We start from the raw sequence: 19,626 nt of genomic DNA on the forward strand, positions 1-19,626 counted from the left end.
CCCAAGCAGTACCTGTTCCATCTACACTGCTATTCCTAGCAGTGTAGTATCCTGCTGCTGGAGCCTTTCCCAGCCTCAGTGAAAGACTCCAGAAGCAAGGAAAGATGGAGGAAAGCTTTTCATCACCACTACTCACTGCAGTTTGGACGCAGCCAGCTTTTCACTGCGGCATGTAGCTACGTGTACTCTATATGCCAGTGCCTGTGTAGACAATGACTCTGGGTGGAATTGGAGAGGTAATCTCTGATAGTCTTTACAGATTTCAAGAATAATCTTTAAGGTTTTACAGACTGGGACTAGATCCTCAAATCAAATAGGGAAAATGGGTATGATATGCTTGCCACGTTTTTTTCTGACTCAGAAAGCAGGTGAGTCAATGTGGCTTTAACTTGGAAAGTTGAACCTCACATTAAGTTGGAGGTAACAGAATCATTAAAGAGGACTAGGTACAGTCTCCTGGCAAACTGGAGACAGGAAAAGGTATGAATAATTGGTATTTTCTTAAATGCGTTATACTTCAGTCTTAGAATGAGTACAATGCAATCCTAATCAGAGTTTACAACCCAAAATTAAGAAATGCCCATAACTAGGTACACATCATCTTCCAAAGTTTGAAGAAATACATTTAAAAATGGAGACTACCTCATTTCAGAAGATATTGGCAATAACAAACTAAAAATTATTAGCTATTTGAAAAATAATCATGCATTATGTGCACCCTCTGAGCAAGTTCCATGAAGGAATGCAGATAAAGCCAGGCAGTTGTACTTATTAGGGTTAGCAGATCACTAATAAAGTGCAATCTGTTTACTATGTGGTAAATTCTGATACTGATTTAAGTAATTTTTGCTTAAATGCTGAAACAAAGTGCAATTTATTAAGGAAAAGTTATTCTAAAAATGGCATTGCGGTTCAGTATTCATTGTCTCAATGTTTTCTCTATCATTTTGCTCATTTGTTCACTTTAGAAATAAAAAGATTTGTTCCTATCTACCAGGCTTACAAACTCAGCTGAGATCTGAAAGTCAAGCTGTGTTCTTTTCTGTTTCTTCAACATCACTATTCATCAGAATGCAGACCTTTACCTACACCATTTGATGCCACTGAAGACAACAGATTTCTACAGTTGTAAATTAGGACAAAATTGGGCCCTTCAGTTGGGATGTATTTAACAATTCAGCTGATGATGCAGGAGAAGGAATAAAACCCAACTCCGTCTTTCAGGACTATTGGCTCTGTAAGGATAGGGTCGGAGTTAGCAAAATTTATTTGTCCATAATGTAAGCACATGACTCCAAAAAACACACAGAGAGCAGATTTGTTGAATGGGAAAGTGCTCTTTGTTCACAAACTTTTTAGAATGTATCCATTGCTTAAGAATTCCCTCTCTTCTCTTCAACAATCAAGCATCAGAAGGAATTACTAAAAAGGGGTTCAATTAAACCTTATCCAGGGAATCAAAATTAAAAGGAAACCGATGCATGCAGGATTTAATAAAAGTAGATGCCTGACATCAGGTTCTTCACATTTCATAATCACAGGGCCAGATGCTCTTTAATTTCACTGTTACAGTGGAGAAGATTAGAGATGCTAGGACATGGAGAAAAAAATAATTCTACAACTTCCCTTTATTTCCCTGTCCGTCAAAGATTTTTTAGCAAATATTATATCATAAATCAATCCAACTAGTATTTACAGGATTTATAAAATATGTCACACACACAGAGAAAAAAAGTTCTGTGAGGACAGGAGAAACACTTGCAACTTACCTTGGTTTTTCGTTAGTGATTAAAATTTTGACTTTATCAAGGGCTTTTTTGGCCCCTGTAGCAGCAACCAGCTTGTTATGTGAAGGACTGGAATGTGGACTGGAGATATAAACTTTTTTTCCCGAGCTGGCAGGAGCCTTGGAAGGAGAGAAGTCTGAGATGAACACTATGCCCTCACTGGTGAGCACTGTACCAAGAAAAACATTTTTTTATTATAGCAAACTATTATGTGCAATTTTATTATGGTGTTTTATTTTTAATGTAGCTTTTGGGTGGAAAAATAGTAATAGTTTTAATGATATTGAACAGGCTGGGAAATTCATAATTCAAGCTAACAGAAATCTTCTAGTCAAAGAGCAGGAAATGGTCCATTACAATTCATTAGAGGCCACAAAACTCAGTTTTTCAAAATTAAGTCTGTATATTACAAAATACTGTACAGATTATTGGCAGAAAGTTCTTGTTTGTCCTTTCACATTAGTTCCATACACTGATTTTCAGTCATCAACTATTCCTCATTAAGTTTTACAATGCAAAAGGAAAGCAGGGTTACCCACAAGAATAAGTCCCCATTGCCATTCTCACGCAAGTATAACATTTACATGATTGCATAACCCAATTCAACCTTAACTGTGGAGCCATGATGGACATCTCCATAATTTGATATTATGTATGTATACATATATACACCCAAAAGCTCCTTCCTTCAGTTTGATTTGCATGGAGGGAAGCAAGAAAAATACAGAAACTGTACCCAATCTCATTAGGGAGAAAAGAGTAGTGATGGAGCTAAATTCAGAAATGGAAATGGTAATTTCATTATTCTTCTTTTGCTATTTCAACTAAATTGTGCACAAATCTGTTCTTTATCTCCTTTGACATTTTGGCTGCTTTTGACACTGTTGATCAGATGCTCCCCTTCTTGAAAACCCTCCTTTCCAAGGTCCCATTCATTCCTGGTTTCCTTCTACTTCTCTAGTCATTCCCTCAGCAGCTCTTTTAGTGGGCTTTCTTCCCCCCCCCCCCCACCTCACTTTCAGAGAGGCTCTCACAAGGCTCTGACGTTAGATCACTTTTGCTCTTCCTCTTCAGCCTTTCTTGATGTAAATTCAATTACTGCTTAAGGCTATTGTTTCAGGTTCTCTGCAAATTCAGGAACAATGCTGGATCCTTCATCTCACCCTACCAACAGCGGGCAACCTCGACACTGGTTCCCTTTCTCATACAGTTATGTGATTTACATATGGAATGACCTCCCAGTATGCCAAGTCACCACCCACACAATCAAATCCATTTAAGATTCATTTCCACAATGCTCGTGAGTTAGTAAGTAATGATACTAGACAAATGTCTACGGTATTATCCCCTCTGAATTTCTCAGTGTATCCGGCCTTCCAAATGAGGGACACGTTGATTCTAAACTTCTCGGGGCAGGGACTCTTTACCTGTATTTTGTACTATCCCAAGTATACTGTCAGCACGAAACAAACATCATAAAAATAAGAAATTCCTTTTCTATAATAAGCTTACAAGTTAAATGTGAAGGATCAAAGGGGTCAAATGAAAAAGAAAGGATGTTTTCTGCATAACTCTTCTTCCAAAGTTTAGTGCCTGTATCTGCATTCCAGAGTACAATGTAGTTTGGTGGATGAACTGCAAGTAATAAATCTCGAGAAGCATCTTGATTCCACAGCCACTGCATGTCTGTCAAAAGAAAGAAGCAACAAGTAGCCAAATTTGAAGTTAGTGTTAAAAATATTCATTTCACTTTAAACCTACTCTGCTTCTAAGTACTTGGCCTTATTAGGCTGGAAAAGTGACTTATTAGAAGCACCACACTAAATATTTCACGATTTCAAAAAAATTCCTTTTATTACCTCAAGTTTTTATTTACAGTATACACTGCTGACACATTCTCTTAGTCCTGATCAACTGAAATATATTTGAAACTATTTATTTTAGTTTACAACAACATACCCTAGACATTGATTTGATAATGAATGAGTTCAAAGAACCAAGAAATGCATAAAACCATTTACTAATGCACGCACTGCTATTAAAAAAACTAAAATAGTGGCATATCTTAAAATAAAACAAAGGACTTCTGTGTTTCAAATTCCCCTTTGGGATAGAGTCCTGAGCTCAGGAATAACTTCAAATTATCATTCTATACTACGTAGCCAAAAGAATAACTATACTGCCAAAGTGATATGACTAGTCACAAGAGAGAGGATGCCAACCATATTATTCTTTGACATAACGTAACAAATTATTCAAGGTATGCGGTCTTGTAACAGTAAGCGAAGTTAGCTAGCAGGGATGGGAGAAGAAGATGGGTCACAGAACAATGGAGTAGGCAAATGTTTATACATGACTATAAAATGCAAATCTCCCTTCGGTAGAAGCTGTATTTGTTTGTTTTCACCCACTCTCTTTCACCCATTTCCATCCAAATTTCCTTTTCAGATCTAAATAAAATCCTATTGCTCAATCACCCTTGGAAAAAAAACATTTTAATCCAAACTAAAAATAGTGGGGGTGGGGGGTAATCTGCACTGCCAAACCAAAATGGAATCTGCAGACTACTCTGAAGTTCTATAAGTTAGTACCTAAATCCTTCAGAACACAAATGCAATGTCTCTAATATCAAATGTAGGATGAAAATAACAAAAAGTTCTGGGCTCTCAATTTTTCTTTCCATTAATTTTTAATTTGATAGCTCACTTTAACAAATGACACTTTTTTATGTGCCAGATCCAACACAAAAGTTAATACAAAAATGCTGTAAGAATGTGCACAAATCATTCGTGTGAAATATCAAATTACTTTGATGTGTTTCTAAGCTGGCAAGAAGAGCTCATTATCCAACTCTTTTCAAAAGATGGTTTTCAATATATAATTTCCCTATTTTCTTCAAAAAAAAAAGATGGATCACTTCCAATGACATTGAGAATATACTTTGAATCTATCCTGCTGGAGAATGCAGTGTGTCATTATCTACTCAGTTGAGCAAGAAGGACACTTTAAAAAAGCCAAGTACCAATATACAGACTGCTAAAATAATGTAATGTATGTGTATATATATATATATATATATAAAAAAATAATGCACTTGAATATTCAAAAACACTCAGCACTGTCCTAACTCTGTTTTCGCACTGAAGTCAATGGTAAGACTTCACTGACCTCAGTAATAATGTAGTTAAAGCCAACTCATAGTGCTTTTTTAAACAAGTGCACTGGAAGTACACAGAGAGATCATGAAATGAAAAATATTGTGTATATATACCTCTACCTCGATCTAACGCAATCCGATATAACATGAATTTGGATATAACATTGGAAAGCAGTGCTCCAGGGGGACCGGGGCTGCGCACTCCGGTGGATCAAAGCAAGTTCGAAATAATGCGGTTTCACCTATAACGAGGTAAGATTTTTTGGCTCCCAAGGACAGCGTTCTATTGAGGTAGAGGTGTATATACACACCCACACGGGAAGAAAATTAAGGTTAACATGGGGAGGAAGGTCACGTGACTGGATTGAGACTCAGGAGATCTGGACTTAATACCTCACTTTGCCACAGATGGGCGTGACCCTGGCAAGTCACAATTTCTCTCTACCTCAGTTCCCTATTCGTAAAATGGGGCTAATACTTCCTACTCCCCTTCCTTTGTGTTTTGCCTATTCAAGTTCTTCAGGGAAGAAGGGTTATTAACTGGAGAAAGCCGTGCCCGGCTCCCATCAAGCTGACATGGTTTTACTCTTCCCCAGGCCGAAAGCCTAGGACCAAAGAAAATCCTAAACCTTAAAGAAGATAGGCTGAATGGGCTGTCAGCAGCAGTGGCAAAAGATGGGTCTCTGTCAGACAGACATAGGAGCTGCAATAAGTAGGCTGCATTTCCCAACAAGAGATGTGAATACGCTGGGTCTACCTGACCTCTGTATAGAGAGGCTAAGCTTTAAGGAAATACGCATACAGAACTCAGCAGTTTTATTAACCCATTTTATAGACGCTATGTTTCTTTTGGCTAACAAATGCCACTTTGTTTGAAGATACTGTTTTTCAGTTACTTTAATGAGCTGCTGTCACAGATTCCGGGGGGGAAAGAGCTTACAGGTGCCAACCCCAGTTTGGTCTGTTGGCTTAACAGGGTAGGTAAAAAGGGGGACTGCAGCCCAGAGATCCCAGTCCAAAAGTGCTAGAACCACCTGGTTTCATCCAGAGATGGGCAATATAGCAAAACCTGTCGAAGAGGTGCCCTCAAAGAGGACAAAGAGAGGTCTAAGGTGCAGTTTGCACAGTAACAGTGACATGCTATGTTAAAAACAGCCCAGTGCAAACTGCTGCATTGGTTATATTGGACTCTGGACAAAATATATAAAATAAAATATAAAAGGACATTTTGTACATTTTATATCAGCAACTCCCAAATTGTCATCTGTGAAGCACTTGCTAATGGTGCATAGAGAACTGGCAGGTCACACTGTTGCTAATTTCCAATTATTGCAAACAAGACCCTGGAGGTCTGTAGAAGCAGATGAAAAGAAGGAGCCAACTAAAGAACAAAAGAACATAAGAACAGCCATACTGAGTCAGACCAATGGTCCATATAACCCAGTATTCTGTCTTTTCACAGTAGCCAATGACAAATGCTGAACAGGACAGGTAATCATCAAGTGCTCCATCCCCTGTTATCCACTCTCAGCTTCTGGCAATCAGAGGCTAGGGACACTGAGAGCATGAGGTTGCATCCCTGACCATCTTGGCTAATAGCCATTAATGAATCTATCCTCCAGGAACGTATCTGGGGTTTTTTTGAACCCCGTTAGTTTTGGCCTTCACAACATTCCCAACTACCTGTCTCTCTTATGGGATACTGCTAAACAAGATGAGAAGGGAAGAAAAAAGGAGCACCTTTTAGGGACCAGAACAACCAGTAGGACTGAAATTGACACCTACCAGCAGGAGAGAAAGTCCAGAGGGAAAAGAGAACCGAATGGCTATATAGCACCAGAAACAGAAAAGTACATACAAGGAGTATGGGAAGAAAGGAACAGAACACATGAGAGAAAAGAGCATCAACAGAAGACTGATTTAAAAAAAAAGGATAATACTCGTTACACTAAAAGACTGAAAATTACAATAAACGTTCTCAATATTATTTTTCTATGTAAGTAATTGACGTAACTGCCAAAGGAATGTTATGTGATGATAGGAGGGGAGGTGATCTGTGAGATAATCTCTTTATTAAGATGTGGTTCAGACTATGAAAACTTTGTGAGTACCCTGTTCTAGATGGTAGCTTGGAGATGTTTTTTATTACAATGGAGACTATATTCAAGAGTGCTGATGGGAGGTGCTTGTATTGCAAAACACTTAAAAAAATGGATAAAAAAAAAATCAAATCTTAAAAATAACTCCACCAGTTTCACACCGTAAACAGAAAAACAATGGATAACCTTGCTTACAAACATAGCAATGTAAAGCAGGACGATGTTCTAAAAATACATTTAAATATGAATTTAAGGTGAGGAAAGGAATGAAATTTTTTTGATTTTGCCCCCCATTAACTTTTCTGCCATTTATCAGAACAAGGGATAATGATTTCTGTGGGTGAGAAGGTACAAGTTATACACTATTGGGAGTCGATGGCTATACAATCAGAAAATGGCTTTAAGCAACATGTAAAAAGCCACACTAATCATTCAGTAACTCAGTATCATCATCTTAGAAAAAACCTGTAACACTAGAGAAAAAAACAAAGCTAATTGAATTAACTGAAGCCAAACAAAAGCTGGCTGCTGTATTTTATCCACTTTATTTTATGCTTCTGTTTTATAAACCTTGCTAAAGAAACAAAAGTCTAATTTGTTAAGTGGCTTTTCAGATAATACAGTTAAAGATAAAAACAGGAGTCAGGCTGGTGTCACAGAGAGAGTTTGAAAGAGGGAAGGAAAAAAAAAAAGGCTTGGAGCCCAAATGAACTATTAACTATTCTCGGAAACGTACTATGAAAATTTCATTGCATAACAAAACTTCATTTCTGAGTTTTACTTCAGAAATAAAACAACCTATAAAGTGATGCTAATAAGGATGTGGGTAGCTGTAAAACAAAGATTTACTCACGATTTGGTTTGATTTTAAAAATCACAGGAGAGCTTAAAGGATGCCAAAATGTGTTTGCACAGAAACTTGTTTACTCAAAAATTCCCAAGAAAATAAAACTACATGTTTCTTTTAGCAACCAGAATCTCACACACAAGAGGAGATCTTGTAAGTCCCTACTACCAATAATAATAAAGTAGTTCTTATCCAAGATCCTCAATCGTGGGAAAGTAGTAGTATTCCCATTTTACAGCTGGGGAAACATGCAGAGAGAGAGAGAGATTAAGTGACATGTGCCTAAGGTCATTCAGCGAATCTGTGGTGGAAGCAGAACAGTATAATGTTTAAGCCCCTGTTCTAACCATCAGACTAAGACTTCTTCACCGGAGGCATTTGCTGGATGGTAACCTGCTGACTGACAACAAAACAAACAGAAGCCACGTAAAAGGAAGGTTGCTTATCGTGCTCTCTCTCCTGCTGCTCTTTGTTCCACTCCACCACTAAGTCCTAGAGCAGCTCTTCGGTCCTCCCACCTATCCACCAAACCTACTAGTATGACAATGAGCTCTGGGGCAAGCAGCACTTCCAGAGACTATCAGGCTGGCTTCCACAATCTCCAGAGCTAAGTAGTCTGCTGAGGGAAGCTGGGATGAGGTAAAGCATCCCACCAGACATCACCAGTAATTGCCACTACACCCAGCCCGAATAGCATCAGGAGCCTGCTATCCAGCATGATCAAGCATAGACCCTCCACAAGTCCCAGCATCAAACATACCTACAGCTTCGTACTCATTATAGCCCACAAATTTTTGTGACCAGAAAGGCCTGTGAAATGTAGGTACTTTGCATTAAGAAACTGGAGGGTTTCTAGGTTGTGGGTGGAAAAAGATTGAGAACCATTGTATTAATCTATGCTCCTTTTTAATTTTTTTAATAGGAGCACAACAAAGAACATTCCAAGCATTCTAAACAAGAACTATTATTTATGTATGGCTTTGTGAGTATTTTCTATAGCTTTCTGTTGAAGTGTTGCAACATGGAGATGTATACAGATATGATAACGTAAAAAGCAAATGCCTTCCCAACATATCTCGTCAACTGTAACCAAAAATCAATGAACATCCAAAAATTCCTTCCTCTCCTGCATGTTCTAACATGTCAAGCCCTCTCCCATCAGTCTCTCCATTGACTCCTTCTACATCAAATTCAAACACTGCAGTCTCAACTTCAAGACACTACCCAGTTAAACCCAAGCACATATCAGCTCTAGTTTCATCTTACAGCCCAGTCATTTGCTGCCATTTGCCTGCTCCTTAATGCTTCCTTTGTTTCCTTTTCCAATCCATTTTATTGCTTTTTCTATACCAGCTCCTATCCATGAAATAGGCTTCCTGTTATTGCATGCCAAGGAAGACAGATATAGGTATTCAAAGGAATCTGGGGCATAATGGTTTAAAATAACAAAGAAACTTTTATTCCTTAGGAATACACAATCCAATTTTAACTTGTCATATTAGCATGCTTGCACTGTAGTGGCTATATAAAATGCACTGTAAATAAAAATACAGTCAAATCCATGATTAACAGCACTGTAATGCTGTACAAGTATTATTACAATGTGGACTGCAAGCTGCATTAAATCCCCAACTCAAAAACAAGGAGGTTTATTTAGTGTTTTGTGTGAACATTTATCAATAATAAAATACTTTTTAACTAATAGCACTTTTCATCAGAAGATCTCAGAACATTTTATAGGCATTAAACAAACCCCATAGCAGCTCTGCTGGGGGATAACCATTATGCCTATGTTAAAGGTGGGTAAACGGGCACTCAGAGTGATGTACCCAAGGTCAGAGAGTAAGTCAATGGCAGGCCTGTGAACAGAATTTATGAGTCCTGGCCTCCAATATAACTAGTAGATAATACTGCCTCTTACAATACAACTTATTTATAAAAACAGCATACACCTTCCTTACCTTGGATTGGTTTTGTATGCTCCTGTATTTCACAGCGAACTGTTCCCGTTGCCACATCCCAAACAATTATCTTTCCAGTAGCATCAGCAGAAGCTAAGCGCAAAGAATAGGGAGAACCAATATTGTGATGGTAGTTTTCTTTAGCCCATTTAACCTGAAGGTATGAATGAAACCAGTTAAAATAGATAGTTATGTATAATAAAGACAAGTATTAAATAGTTTTTAGTTTGACACCACTAAATGGGATACAAACTATATGAAACACAGACACCAGAAGATTATGCAACAGTTAGTGACATGCACGTGAAATGACTACAGTTTAATAAATAGAGACTTAAACTTGCACAGCAGTTGCCAGTTTAATTATTTAAGTTTATCCTAAATGTATTACCAGCCTGTAATTGCCACGATAACCTCAGGAGCCTTCTTAATAAAAATCGGCACCACTTTAGCGATCCTCCAGTCATCTAGTACAGAGGCTGATTTAATTGATAGATTACATAGCACAGTTAGTAGCTGTGCAATTTCATATTTGAGAACACTTGGGTGAATAGCAGCTGGTCCTGTTAAGTTATTACTGTTTATCAATTTGGTCCAAAACCTCCTCTAGTGACACCTCCATCTAGGACAGTTCCTCAGATTTGTCACCTAAAAAGAATGGCTCAGGTTTGAGAATCTCTCTCACATACTTTGCAGTGAAGACCAAAGCAAAGAATTCATTTAGCTTCTCCACAACAGTCTTGTCTTCCTTGAGTGCTCCTTTAGCACCTCGTTTGTTCAGTGGCCCTGTGACGGGCAGGCTCCCTGCTTCTGATGTACTTTAAAAAAATTGCTGTTAGTTTGTGTTTCTTTTGCTAGTTGCTCTTCAATTTTTTTTTTTTTTTGACTGCCTAATTATACTTTTACACTTGACTTGCCAGACTTTATGCTGCTTTCTATTTTCCTCACTAGGATTTGACTTCCAATTTTGAAACAATGTCTTTTTCGCCTAATCACCTATTTTACTCTGTTGTTTAGCCATGGTGGCATTTTCTTTTGGCCCTCTTACTGTTTGTTTGGTTTTTATATGAGGGTTTACATTTAGGGCTTGTCTCCTCTTACCGGGGGATCAACATGTGGTGATCGATCGACCAGGGATTGATTTAACAGATCTAGTGAAGACCCGCTAAATCGACCGCCGATCGCTCTCCCATCAGCTCTGGTACTCCACCGGAATGAAAAGCATAAGGTAAGTCAAACAGGAGAGTTTCTCACGTCGACCCAGCGCAGTGTAGACACCGCAGTAAGTCAACCTAAGGTACGTAGCTGGAGCTGCATAACTTAGGTCGATTTAGATCCATAGTGTAGACCTGCCCTTAGTTTGAGCCTCTACTATGGTGGGTTTTTTTAAGTTTTCAAGCACCTTGCAGGCATTTCACTCTCATGACTGATCCTTTTAATTTCTGTGTAACTAGCTTCCTCATTTTTGTGTAGTTCCCCTTTCTGAAGTAAATGCTACTGTGGTGGGTTTCTTTAGTATTTTCCCATTACAAGGATGTTAAATTTAATTACACTGTGGTCACTATTACCAAGTAGTTCAGCTATATTTAACTTTTGAACCAGATCCTGTGCCCCACTTAGGACAAAATCAAGAATTGCCTCTCCCCTTGTGGGTTCCAGGACTAGCTGCTCCAAGAAGCAGTCATTAATGATGTCTAGAAATTTTATCTCTGCATCCTGTCCTGAGGTGACATGTACCCAGTCAGTATGGGGACAGTCATAATCCCCCCTTATTATTGCATTTTCTGTTTATGTAGCCTCTCTAACATCCCTGAACATTTCACAATCACTGTCACCATCCTGGTCAGGTGGCTGATGGTATACTACTACTGCTATACTCTTATCATTCAAGAATGCAATTTCTATCCATCGAGATTTTATGGTACTGTTTGAGTCACTTAAAATTTTTACTACGTGGGATTATGTTTGCTTTTACATATAGTTTCACTTCTCAACCAGTGTGACATATTTTATCATTCCTACATATTTTGTACCCTGGTATTACCATGTCCCATTGATTATCATCATTCCAGCAAGTTTCTGGGATGCCTATTGTATCAATATCCACATTTAATACCAGGAACTCAAGTTCGCCCATGTTTGTATTTAGACTTCTTGAATTTGTATACAAGCACTTTTAAAATTTGTCAGTATTTAGTTGTCTGCCTTCATGTGATGTAACTTTTGTTTGACTGTTTCTCTTCAGTTCCTACATACACTTTATTCAAAAAAATATATCAGGTGCTGCTTCTTCAACTATGCTACAGTCATCTAGAACCTCTCTTTTCACCCAAAGAACCGCCACGCTATACACACAAATCACTCTCCTAACCTAGTTTAAGCAGTCATGAGGTGTCTGGATGGCCAAGAAGAAAATGTATGTGTGAGCGAGTCCAGTGCTTTGCACAAAGGCATTGGAACATCAAGGGCTCCTTAGCATTCTGGCTTCAACTCCTGGGGTGCATCAAAACAGCAGACCTTAGGCTCCACCACCGCAAGTTCCCAGCCACATCCCTGTGTACCTCAAACCAAAACCCTCTTACCACTTCCTCAATCATTCCCTGTAACTTTGCCCCTACATCCCTGCTCGCCTTTTGTCAGTTCTGCCAGAACACTGAGCTGAACGGGGAAAGGGAGGTGAAAGATCTTTGCAACATCAGTTACTTCTTTCCACCATCCACAGCCCACACATATCACCCTCACCTTAACAACTAAAGGGCAAGCTTGAGTGTGACCAATAATATAATATGTGAATGCATACACAAATGTAGATTTCAAACCTGTAATTACTATATAAAAAAGCCACATGAACTTCAGAACTGTCACCCATACACAACTGTCATATTACAGACAAACATCTGGCAATCACTATTTGCAATATGACATTACACACCAATAAAAAAATACCCTAAATCCAGATATAATATAGATAATATTATTAAAGCCACAGAAAATCTATATTATTCATTAGGACAAAGGGAGTAAATATATAAAGTAAACATGGCTGGACTTTCAGAATAACCATTTATAGTTCAACATGAAGGTAGAAATGTGTGCAAAAGATATAAGGTTTTTAAGGTTAAAAAGAGGATATGTTTAATAGATTGCAGACAGTGTGTTGAAATACTTAATTGCTTATTTCTTGGCTTTTAACAGTGTTAACTGCTGAGGTATGCAGTCCAGTAACATAATGTAAACAAGTTTTTTAGGTGAAAATTCCTTGTAAATGGAACCTGTCCATGTTATTTTCTTTGTAATAATGGACTCAGACTATGTTTCTTATGTCACTTGCAACTGTAATAGTTCTTTTTAAAAGGAATGTGGTAAGCAGACTTCTTAAATATTAAGCTCAGGAACTAAAGAAAATTATTTATGATTACATCTAGAGGAGTGTGGAAAGATCTTGGCCAGTATAATAATTTCTTATATGATGTCTACTGATCTTTAAAGCAGAAAAGAAAAGAATTCCACTCTCTTTCCTCATAAATTAGTCATTTTCCTGGGTCTGCTCCAGTTAATAAATGAGACGGTGGTTTTGAAAAATGATCTAATAAATTATATAAAGACTGTAGGGACCTTAACATTTAGCTGACTGTTGAAATAGTATAGCGTCACAAAATTAGCTGGAAAATATAGCTATCCTGATGCAGTTACAATGCTATCATTATAAGGCAACAGAGTTGAATCTGTTATAATTTATTAACTAACCTATGTGCAACTTTTAAACTAAGCTATTAATATTGATGCTGTCCTGTTCCACTGTGTGTTTAATTTGCTGTTTGGACCCTATTTTAGGTACTGGTATTTACCTATATCTCATGACCAGTTCTGAGGACAGCCCAGCACGTCGGGGTGGAGGAGGCTAAGACGACAATCTGCTCGTACAGAGTGGGTGTCATTCATTGTAATGACAGAGTATATAATTTTCAAACATGCTGTAAAGAATGATTTGATACATTTTCTTTTACAGTATCTTGCCTTAAGAGAGTAAAGGCATTGAAAAGTGTTTTAATATACTTCATAATATACAGGTCCCCAAAATATCCATGTGGATTGGCCAATACACCTCTACCTCGATATAACGCTGTCCTCGGGAGCCAAAAAATCTTACCGTGTTATAGGTGAAACCGCGTTATATCGAACTTGCTTTGATCCACCGGAGTGCGCAGCCCCACCCCCCTGGAGCACTGCTTTACCGCATTATATCCAAATTCGTGTTATATCGGGTCGCGTTATATCGGGGTAGAGGTGTAGGTATAATTGTGTTTCCTTTCTCTTCAGTCTTCATTTTCATTTTGTGACCAACTGCAGGACCATCTCTAACCAATAGAAGTAATACCTAAATATTATGTTCAATTTAGAACAGTTATGATGCTGACTGACTATTTGTATGGTTATTTGCCAACCTCTTGCATGTGTCCATATCACTTATTGCTCCATCCACTATCTAGGATAATATAATTTATTGTTCAAATTTTGGCCACATATTACTTTGACAATCTCCACGCATGTAATAAAACAGAAAGGCTTTAATCAAAATGTTTGTGGCATAGAAACGTGTTGTCGTATATGGAGATACGACATGGCACACAACTTATATAGCTGTTCCAGATGTTTACATTTGAAAAATACTCTTATCAGTAGAAACAAAAATCTCTCTATATTAATCAATAGGCAAGTCAGAGATACAGCCTGGCAGTATCTGAAAAATGATAGATCTAAAATTATGTAGAAAATTCAGTTGCTCTCTGGCATGTTATGACTCCAAATCTGGAGACTAAATTCAATCATTAAAATGTGACTATAGGGATTCTTGTCCTGATTTAGAAGCAAATCTGAATAGCTTGTACCATGCTCTGAAGGTTGGCAAGGTCAAACCCTGACAAACTATTTGATGGAGTTCTGAGCTGAGGAATCTCCACAGAAAACATGCTTCATCCCTTCCCCAATACTAGAGAATCCATAGATAGGCAGATTATCGCTAAAAAGAGCTCAGAATTTTTCATCTTTTTACGGTTGTCATAATTATTGATAATCATGATGAACTGATGACTTAAGAACGTCAGCACAGTTTCATTTTCTCAGAAAAATAGGAATCCAACAAGAAAATACTAAGGAATCAAATACGCACAAGCAGTATTTCCTAGAAGATAAATGTTGCAAAATGAAATTGAGGGCACTTAACTCAGCCAGTTAGTGCGTTAACTAAGGAATGCTGCTGCACAACCAGCTATCACATCGTCGCCAAAAGTAGCACTATAAGAACACCAATGACAGACGCAGACTGAACACTGAGCCAGACTTAGCTCAAAAACAATCGGGTGGTGCTTGATCTGCAAGGAGGCTGCGTCTCTTTGGCATGTGCCATGATTTTGAACTCAGCTATCTAACTATCAGGAAAAGCCTTCCCAGTGAGTCATTACTGCTATTACATTAAGCCATAAAAATATTTCTAAGATTCAAAAATAATAGGAAAACAGCAAAAATATTTTTATGGATTGTAAAGTTAGTAGAACTGCATGTTGCCATGCATACCTCTTGTTTACAACATTGGCCTTTTTCTAATAAGGAAAGATCAGTTAAGCCAAAAGCAAAGCAGGACTTCAATGTGTATTAGGAGTATAATAATTGTTTTTTTAAGCAGCGTTTCTGTTTTGGCCATATCTATATCGTTAACACACATACAGATGTTTCTCCATACATCTGAAAATATAATGATACCATAGATGCCTGTTCAATTTCAACAAATGATTGGATCTTGGCCATCAGAGAGGTCATTTTATTCCTTAAAGATTAATGTCATATATCAGATTTGATGTGAAAGTCAAATTAGATAAAATGGTAGTTCTTTACACTGAAATTTAGAAAAAACAACACACACAAAAGAATCACACGAAACAATCTGAAACAGATAAACTCACCTTGACAACAGTAGTTTTGTGTCTTTCCAAAACTTGTACAGTCTGGGCAGTGTTGGAATCAATAACTAGCACCAGGGACTGACACCCGTATGCAATCAAACCTTGCCAGCCCCTGGAAAAATAGCAATGTTACTATCAAACAGGGAAAGGAATAAATGTCCAGACCATCAGTAGGTGTACTTGGATTTCATGAGATTTTTTAGCTGTAAAGTCAAACTGGATTAGCAATGATCTATACTTCATTAGAGTTTCTGTAGCTGGATTATCAACAAAACTGATATTGTGCATAATAATTAATAAAATAAAGCTGAACTGCAACTACAGCAGCATGGTTGATTTATTTGTGATTGCTTCTATATTATATCATTAAAACATTGCATTTATTATGAAGAGAGGGCCAATGTTAACTGTTTGTCATCTCCCTCTCCCCTACACTCTGCCTCTCTGTTTGATCATTTTTAAAATTAAAATCATTTGGGGGCAAGAAGTGTGCCACTTGTTTGTACAACATCAAGCATGTTGTGTGCATGCTACTGGAAACAAAAAAAATAGTAATATCTACCCAACAAAATAAAACCTGAAAACATAGAAAACTCAATTCCAGCACTCTACAGGGAGCAATTTTTCAATGCAAGGCTAATTTATGTCAGAGGCTGTTTAAATGCTAAAAGGGAAAACTAAAATCTTACATAGTTTAAACCACCTGCATCAGTAAATGGCATGTTCTTTTATAAGATATGAGATAATTCACATTGTTGGGAGATGGGTGGGTTGGTTGGTTGGTTTTTGCAGAGAAGGGGAGAACTGAAGAAGAAAAGGGGCATATTTTAAGTGAGTTTAATAGTAGTCAAAAGTTTCAATCTATTTGACCTCAAAGAAGAGATTGACATTGCCACAGAGGAGGACCAAAAAAAAAATGGGGTTCAGTTAAATGGTTGGGGACAAACAAGAATAGGATTGGAGTCAAAGAGTCAAAGCAAGGAATCCAAAAGGAAACCAAGCACAGAACCCCAGATAATGTCCACTGCTCTGAGAAAATATCAAGGGAATCAGTGGAGGGGAAGGTGCTGTCTTGACTTGACAGATCTGGAAGCACAAGTCCTCAGACAGAGGGTTGGTTCAGTTATTTAAGCATGGGACTGAAAATCAGGCAGTCTGTTCAGTTTCAGCAGCTGCAAAACAGGCATAATTTTAACCTCGCTGACAGAGCAGTTGTTTGGATTAGTTGGAGGGCATACAGGGCATTGAACATAAATACACACACATTTTATGTATATATATAATATTGCTTTTTATCTGACATATCATAGATAGATAGATGTATCATATCTACAACAGATTGCAGACGGTTTCTACCATTTATGTTTGTACCATATGTGGCTTGTCACACCAATAGAGGAGGCTGCAGAGAGCCAAGCCTACCCAGTCCCGCAGCTCAGGTGCTGCCTCTGCTAAAATAAATAAATGAGTGCTGGGTAGAATCCAATGAAAACTACCCCAGAACCTCCACCCCCAGATTATTTACTGGGTCACAACAGACCATAAACATTTACAAATGGGTCCTGGGCCAAAAAAGGTTGAGAACCACTCCTTTTGACCCTACACCAATATAAACATTTAACAGACAAAAACAGAAACAGTCATCGATGCACAGAAATTTAACGTAACTGAATTTGTCAGGAGCATGTTTATGATAACTTTTCATTTGAGGAAGTGAAACTGATCAGATCCTCCAAACTCAGTGCTGACAATTTTCACAATTATATAGCAAGCCCCACGATATTTGGTGTCTGATTTAATGTTTCAGCTTCTGCAGACAAGTGATTACGTGGGAATCTCAACTTTATTTTTTCCTAGACCTTCCAGTTGTGGAAAGAAACTGAAAACATGACTTCAGTGTACCCTATACCAAGCAAAGTCTCAGAAACCTAAACATAAATCAGAAGGCAAATAAGAGAACACCTGATTTTTTAAAACATATTTAAAACTCCTGTTTTCAGTGTTTGAGGCTGCCTATGCTGTACTCTTAGAAAAGTGAGTAACAACCTTCCCAGTCACAGAGAAAGTGGGTGAGGCGCAGTCTCTCGTTGACAGCTGTCTCTGAGAGGCTGGAGGAGGAGGGAGGGCATAGTTCGCTCCCCACTCCAAAGACTTTGGTCCTGTAACTCTCTAGTGCCCAGCCTCTCCCTGAAAGGCCTCTCCCCCTGCACCAGTAGGGCAGGGCTTCCTCCTCCAAGTAAGGGCAGAAGAGCCTCACTTCCCCACCACCCTCCCCTTCCTCCTCTGGGGCTCCAAGGCCTCCTTGCCTATTGATTCAGCAACCACTTCTAAACCATAAGCCGCCACCCACCCACCAGGTCCGCCAGGGCCCCCCCGCCCTCCATTCCCACCCAGGGGCCTTCACTCTCTCTCTCACGCCCCGATCCTGGGTGCTTCACGCCCCCCAGCAGGCGAGGGCTCCCCTGCCCCGCCCCGCACTCACCAGTCCACCGCCCCCTTGTTCTGCGCGCTCAGGGCTCCGGTGAGGGTCCGGGACGACAGCCTGATGTTCACCGTGTAGGGCAACATGCTGTGCAGGGGGAGCCCGGCAGCGGCGCACTGGACCCGGGCGGTGGCCCCTGGCTCTGCGGGGGGATGGGAAGGGGATGGCCGGGTTCTCCGCAGTAGCGGGGAAACCTCAGCCCGGCGCCGGAACAGGAAGCGCCGCAGAGCAGTGCGCTGCCGATCCCGTTCCCCAGCCGTCCGGGCTGCCCCAGCGCCTGAGGCACTTTGGTTCCGCCGCGGAAGGGAGTCGCTGAGCGGCGGAGCGCGGCGGCTCCAGCCCATTGCGGAGCCCGAGCGCCCACTTCATGCCGTCAGATTGAACAACAGCGGGGCCCGCTTCTGCCTCCCCAACCCACCCACAGCGCTACCCCGGAGCCAGGCAGGGCTCAGCTCCCCCCTATTCAGCCACCTCAATGGAGCACCGCACCGGGCAGCCGCTTGTGCTGTCCCAGAAACCCAACCTCCCCTCCCCGTGCAGCGCTGCACAGCAGCCGCATCCAGCCGCTGGAGCCTGTCCGGGTTTGCTACATTTTGGCAGCAATCAATCACCCAGATTCCACCCAATGAACCCGTTCTCCTGGCTGGACAGCACCAAAACACGCGGATCCCGCACCAGGGAGCCGTCCGATTATTAACAAATTGGGGACCCCAAACCTCAGAGTGTATAAGCCAATGACGGAGATTCCACAGCCTCCCTAGGCACTTTGTTCCAGTGCTTGACTACCCTGGCAGCTAGGAATTTTTTCTAATGTCCAACCTAAACCTACCTTGCTGCAATTTAAGCCTCTTGCTTCTTGCCCTATCCTCAGAGATGAAAAAGAACAAATTTTCACCCTCCTCCTTGTATCAACCTTTCATGTACCTGAAAACTGTTACCATGTTTTCTCTCAGATTTCTCTTGTCCAGACTAAACAAACCCATTTTTTTCCCAATCTTTCATCATATTTTTAGACCTTTAATCATTTTTGTTGCTCTCGTCAGGATTTTCTCCAATTTGGCCACATTATGTCTGAAATGTAGCACCGAGAATTGGACACAATACGCCAGATGAGGCCTTATCAGTGAGGAGTAGACTGGAAGAATGATATTTGAAGTCATGTAGTTGGGACTGAGTGGTTAAGGTGCTAGACTAAAAATCCATTAAGGTCTCCTTCTGCAGGTTCAAATCCTGCCAACTACAGAGGAACTTGTGGTTCTCATGTTTTGTTTACAACACTCCTGCTGATCCATCCCAGAATGATGTTTACCTTTTTTGCAACACTATTACACTG

At 39.6% G+C, this 19,626-nt stretch overlaps 1 protein-coding gene across 1 annotated transcript in view; it reads right to left on the reverse strand.

The window, feature by feature from the left end:
- Window positions 1-18,491, reverse strand: part of WDR11 (WD repeat domain 11) — a 67,330-nt gene extending 48,839 nt beyond the window's left edge. The window contains exons 1-5 of the mRNA XM_054034314.1: window positions 18,294-18,491; window positions 15,812-15,923; window positions 9,852-10,005; window positions 3,300-3,473; window positions 1,770-1,956 (exon numbers count right to left, since the gene is read on the reverse strand). Of these exons, the coding sequence (XP_053890289.1) occupies window positions 1,770-1,956; window positions 3,300-3,473; window positions 9,852-10,005; window positions 15,812-15,923; window positions 18,294-18,379 (713 nt within the window). The 5' untranslated portion in view covers window positions 18,380-18,491. The remainder of the gene's footprint in view (window positions 1-1,769; window positions 1,957-3,299; window positions 3,474-9,851; window positions 10,006-15,811; window positions 15,924-18,293) is intronic.
- Window positions 18,492-19,626: the final 1,135 nt, after the last annotated feature.

This window comes from Malaclemys terrapin, chromosome 7 (assembly GCF_027887155.1).
Source record: "Malaclemys terrapin pileata isolate rMalTer1 chromosome 7, rMalTer1.hap1, whole genome shotgun sequence".
NCBI lineage: Eukaryota > Metazoa > Chordata > Testudines > Emydidae > Malaclemys > Malaclemys terrapin.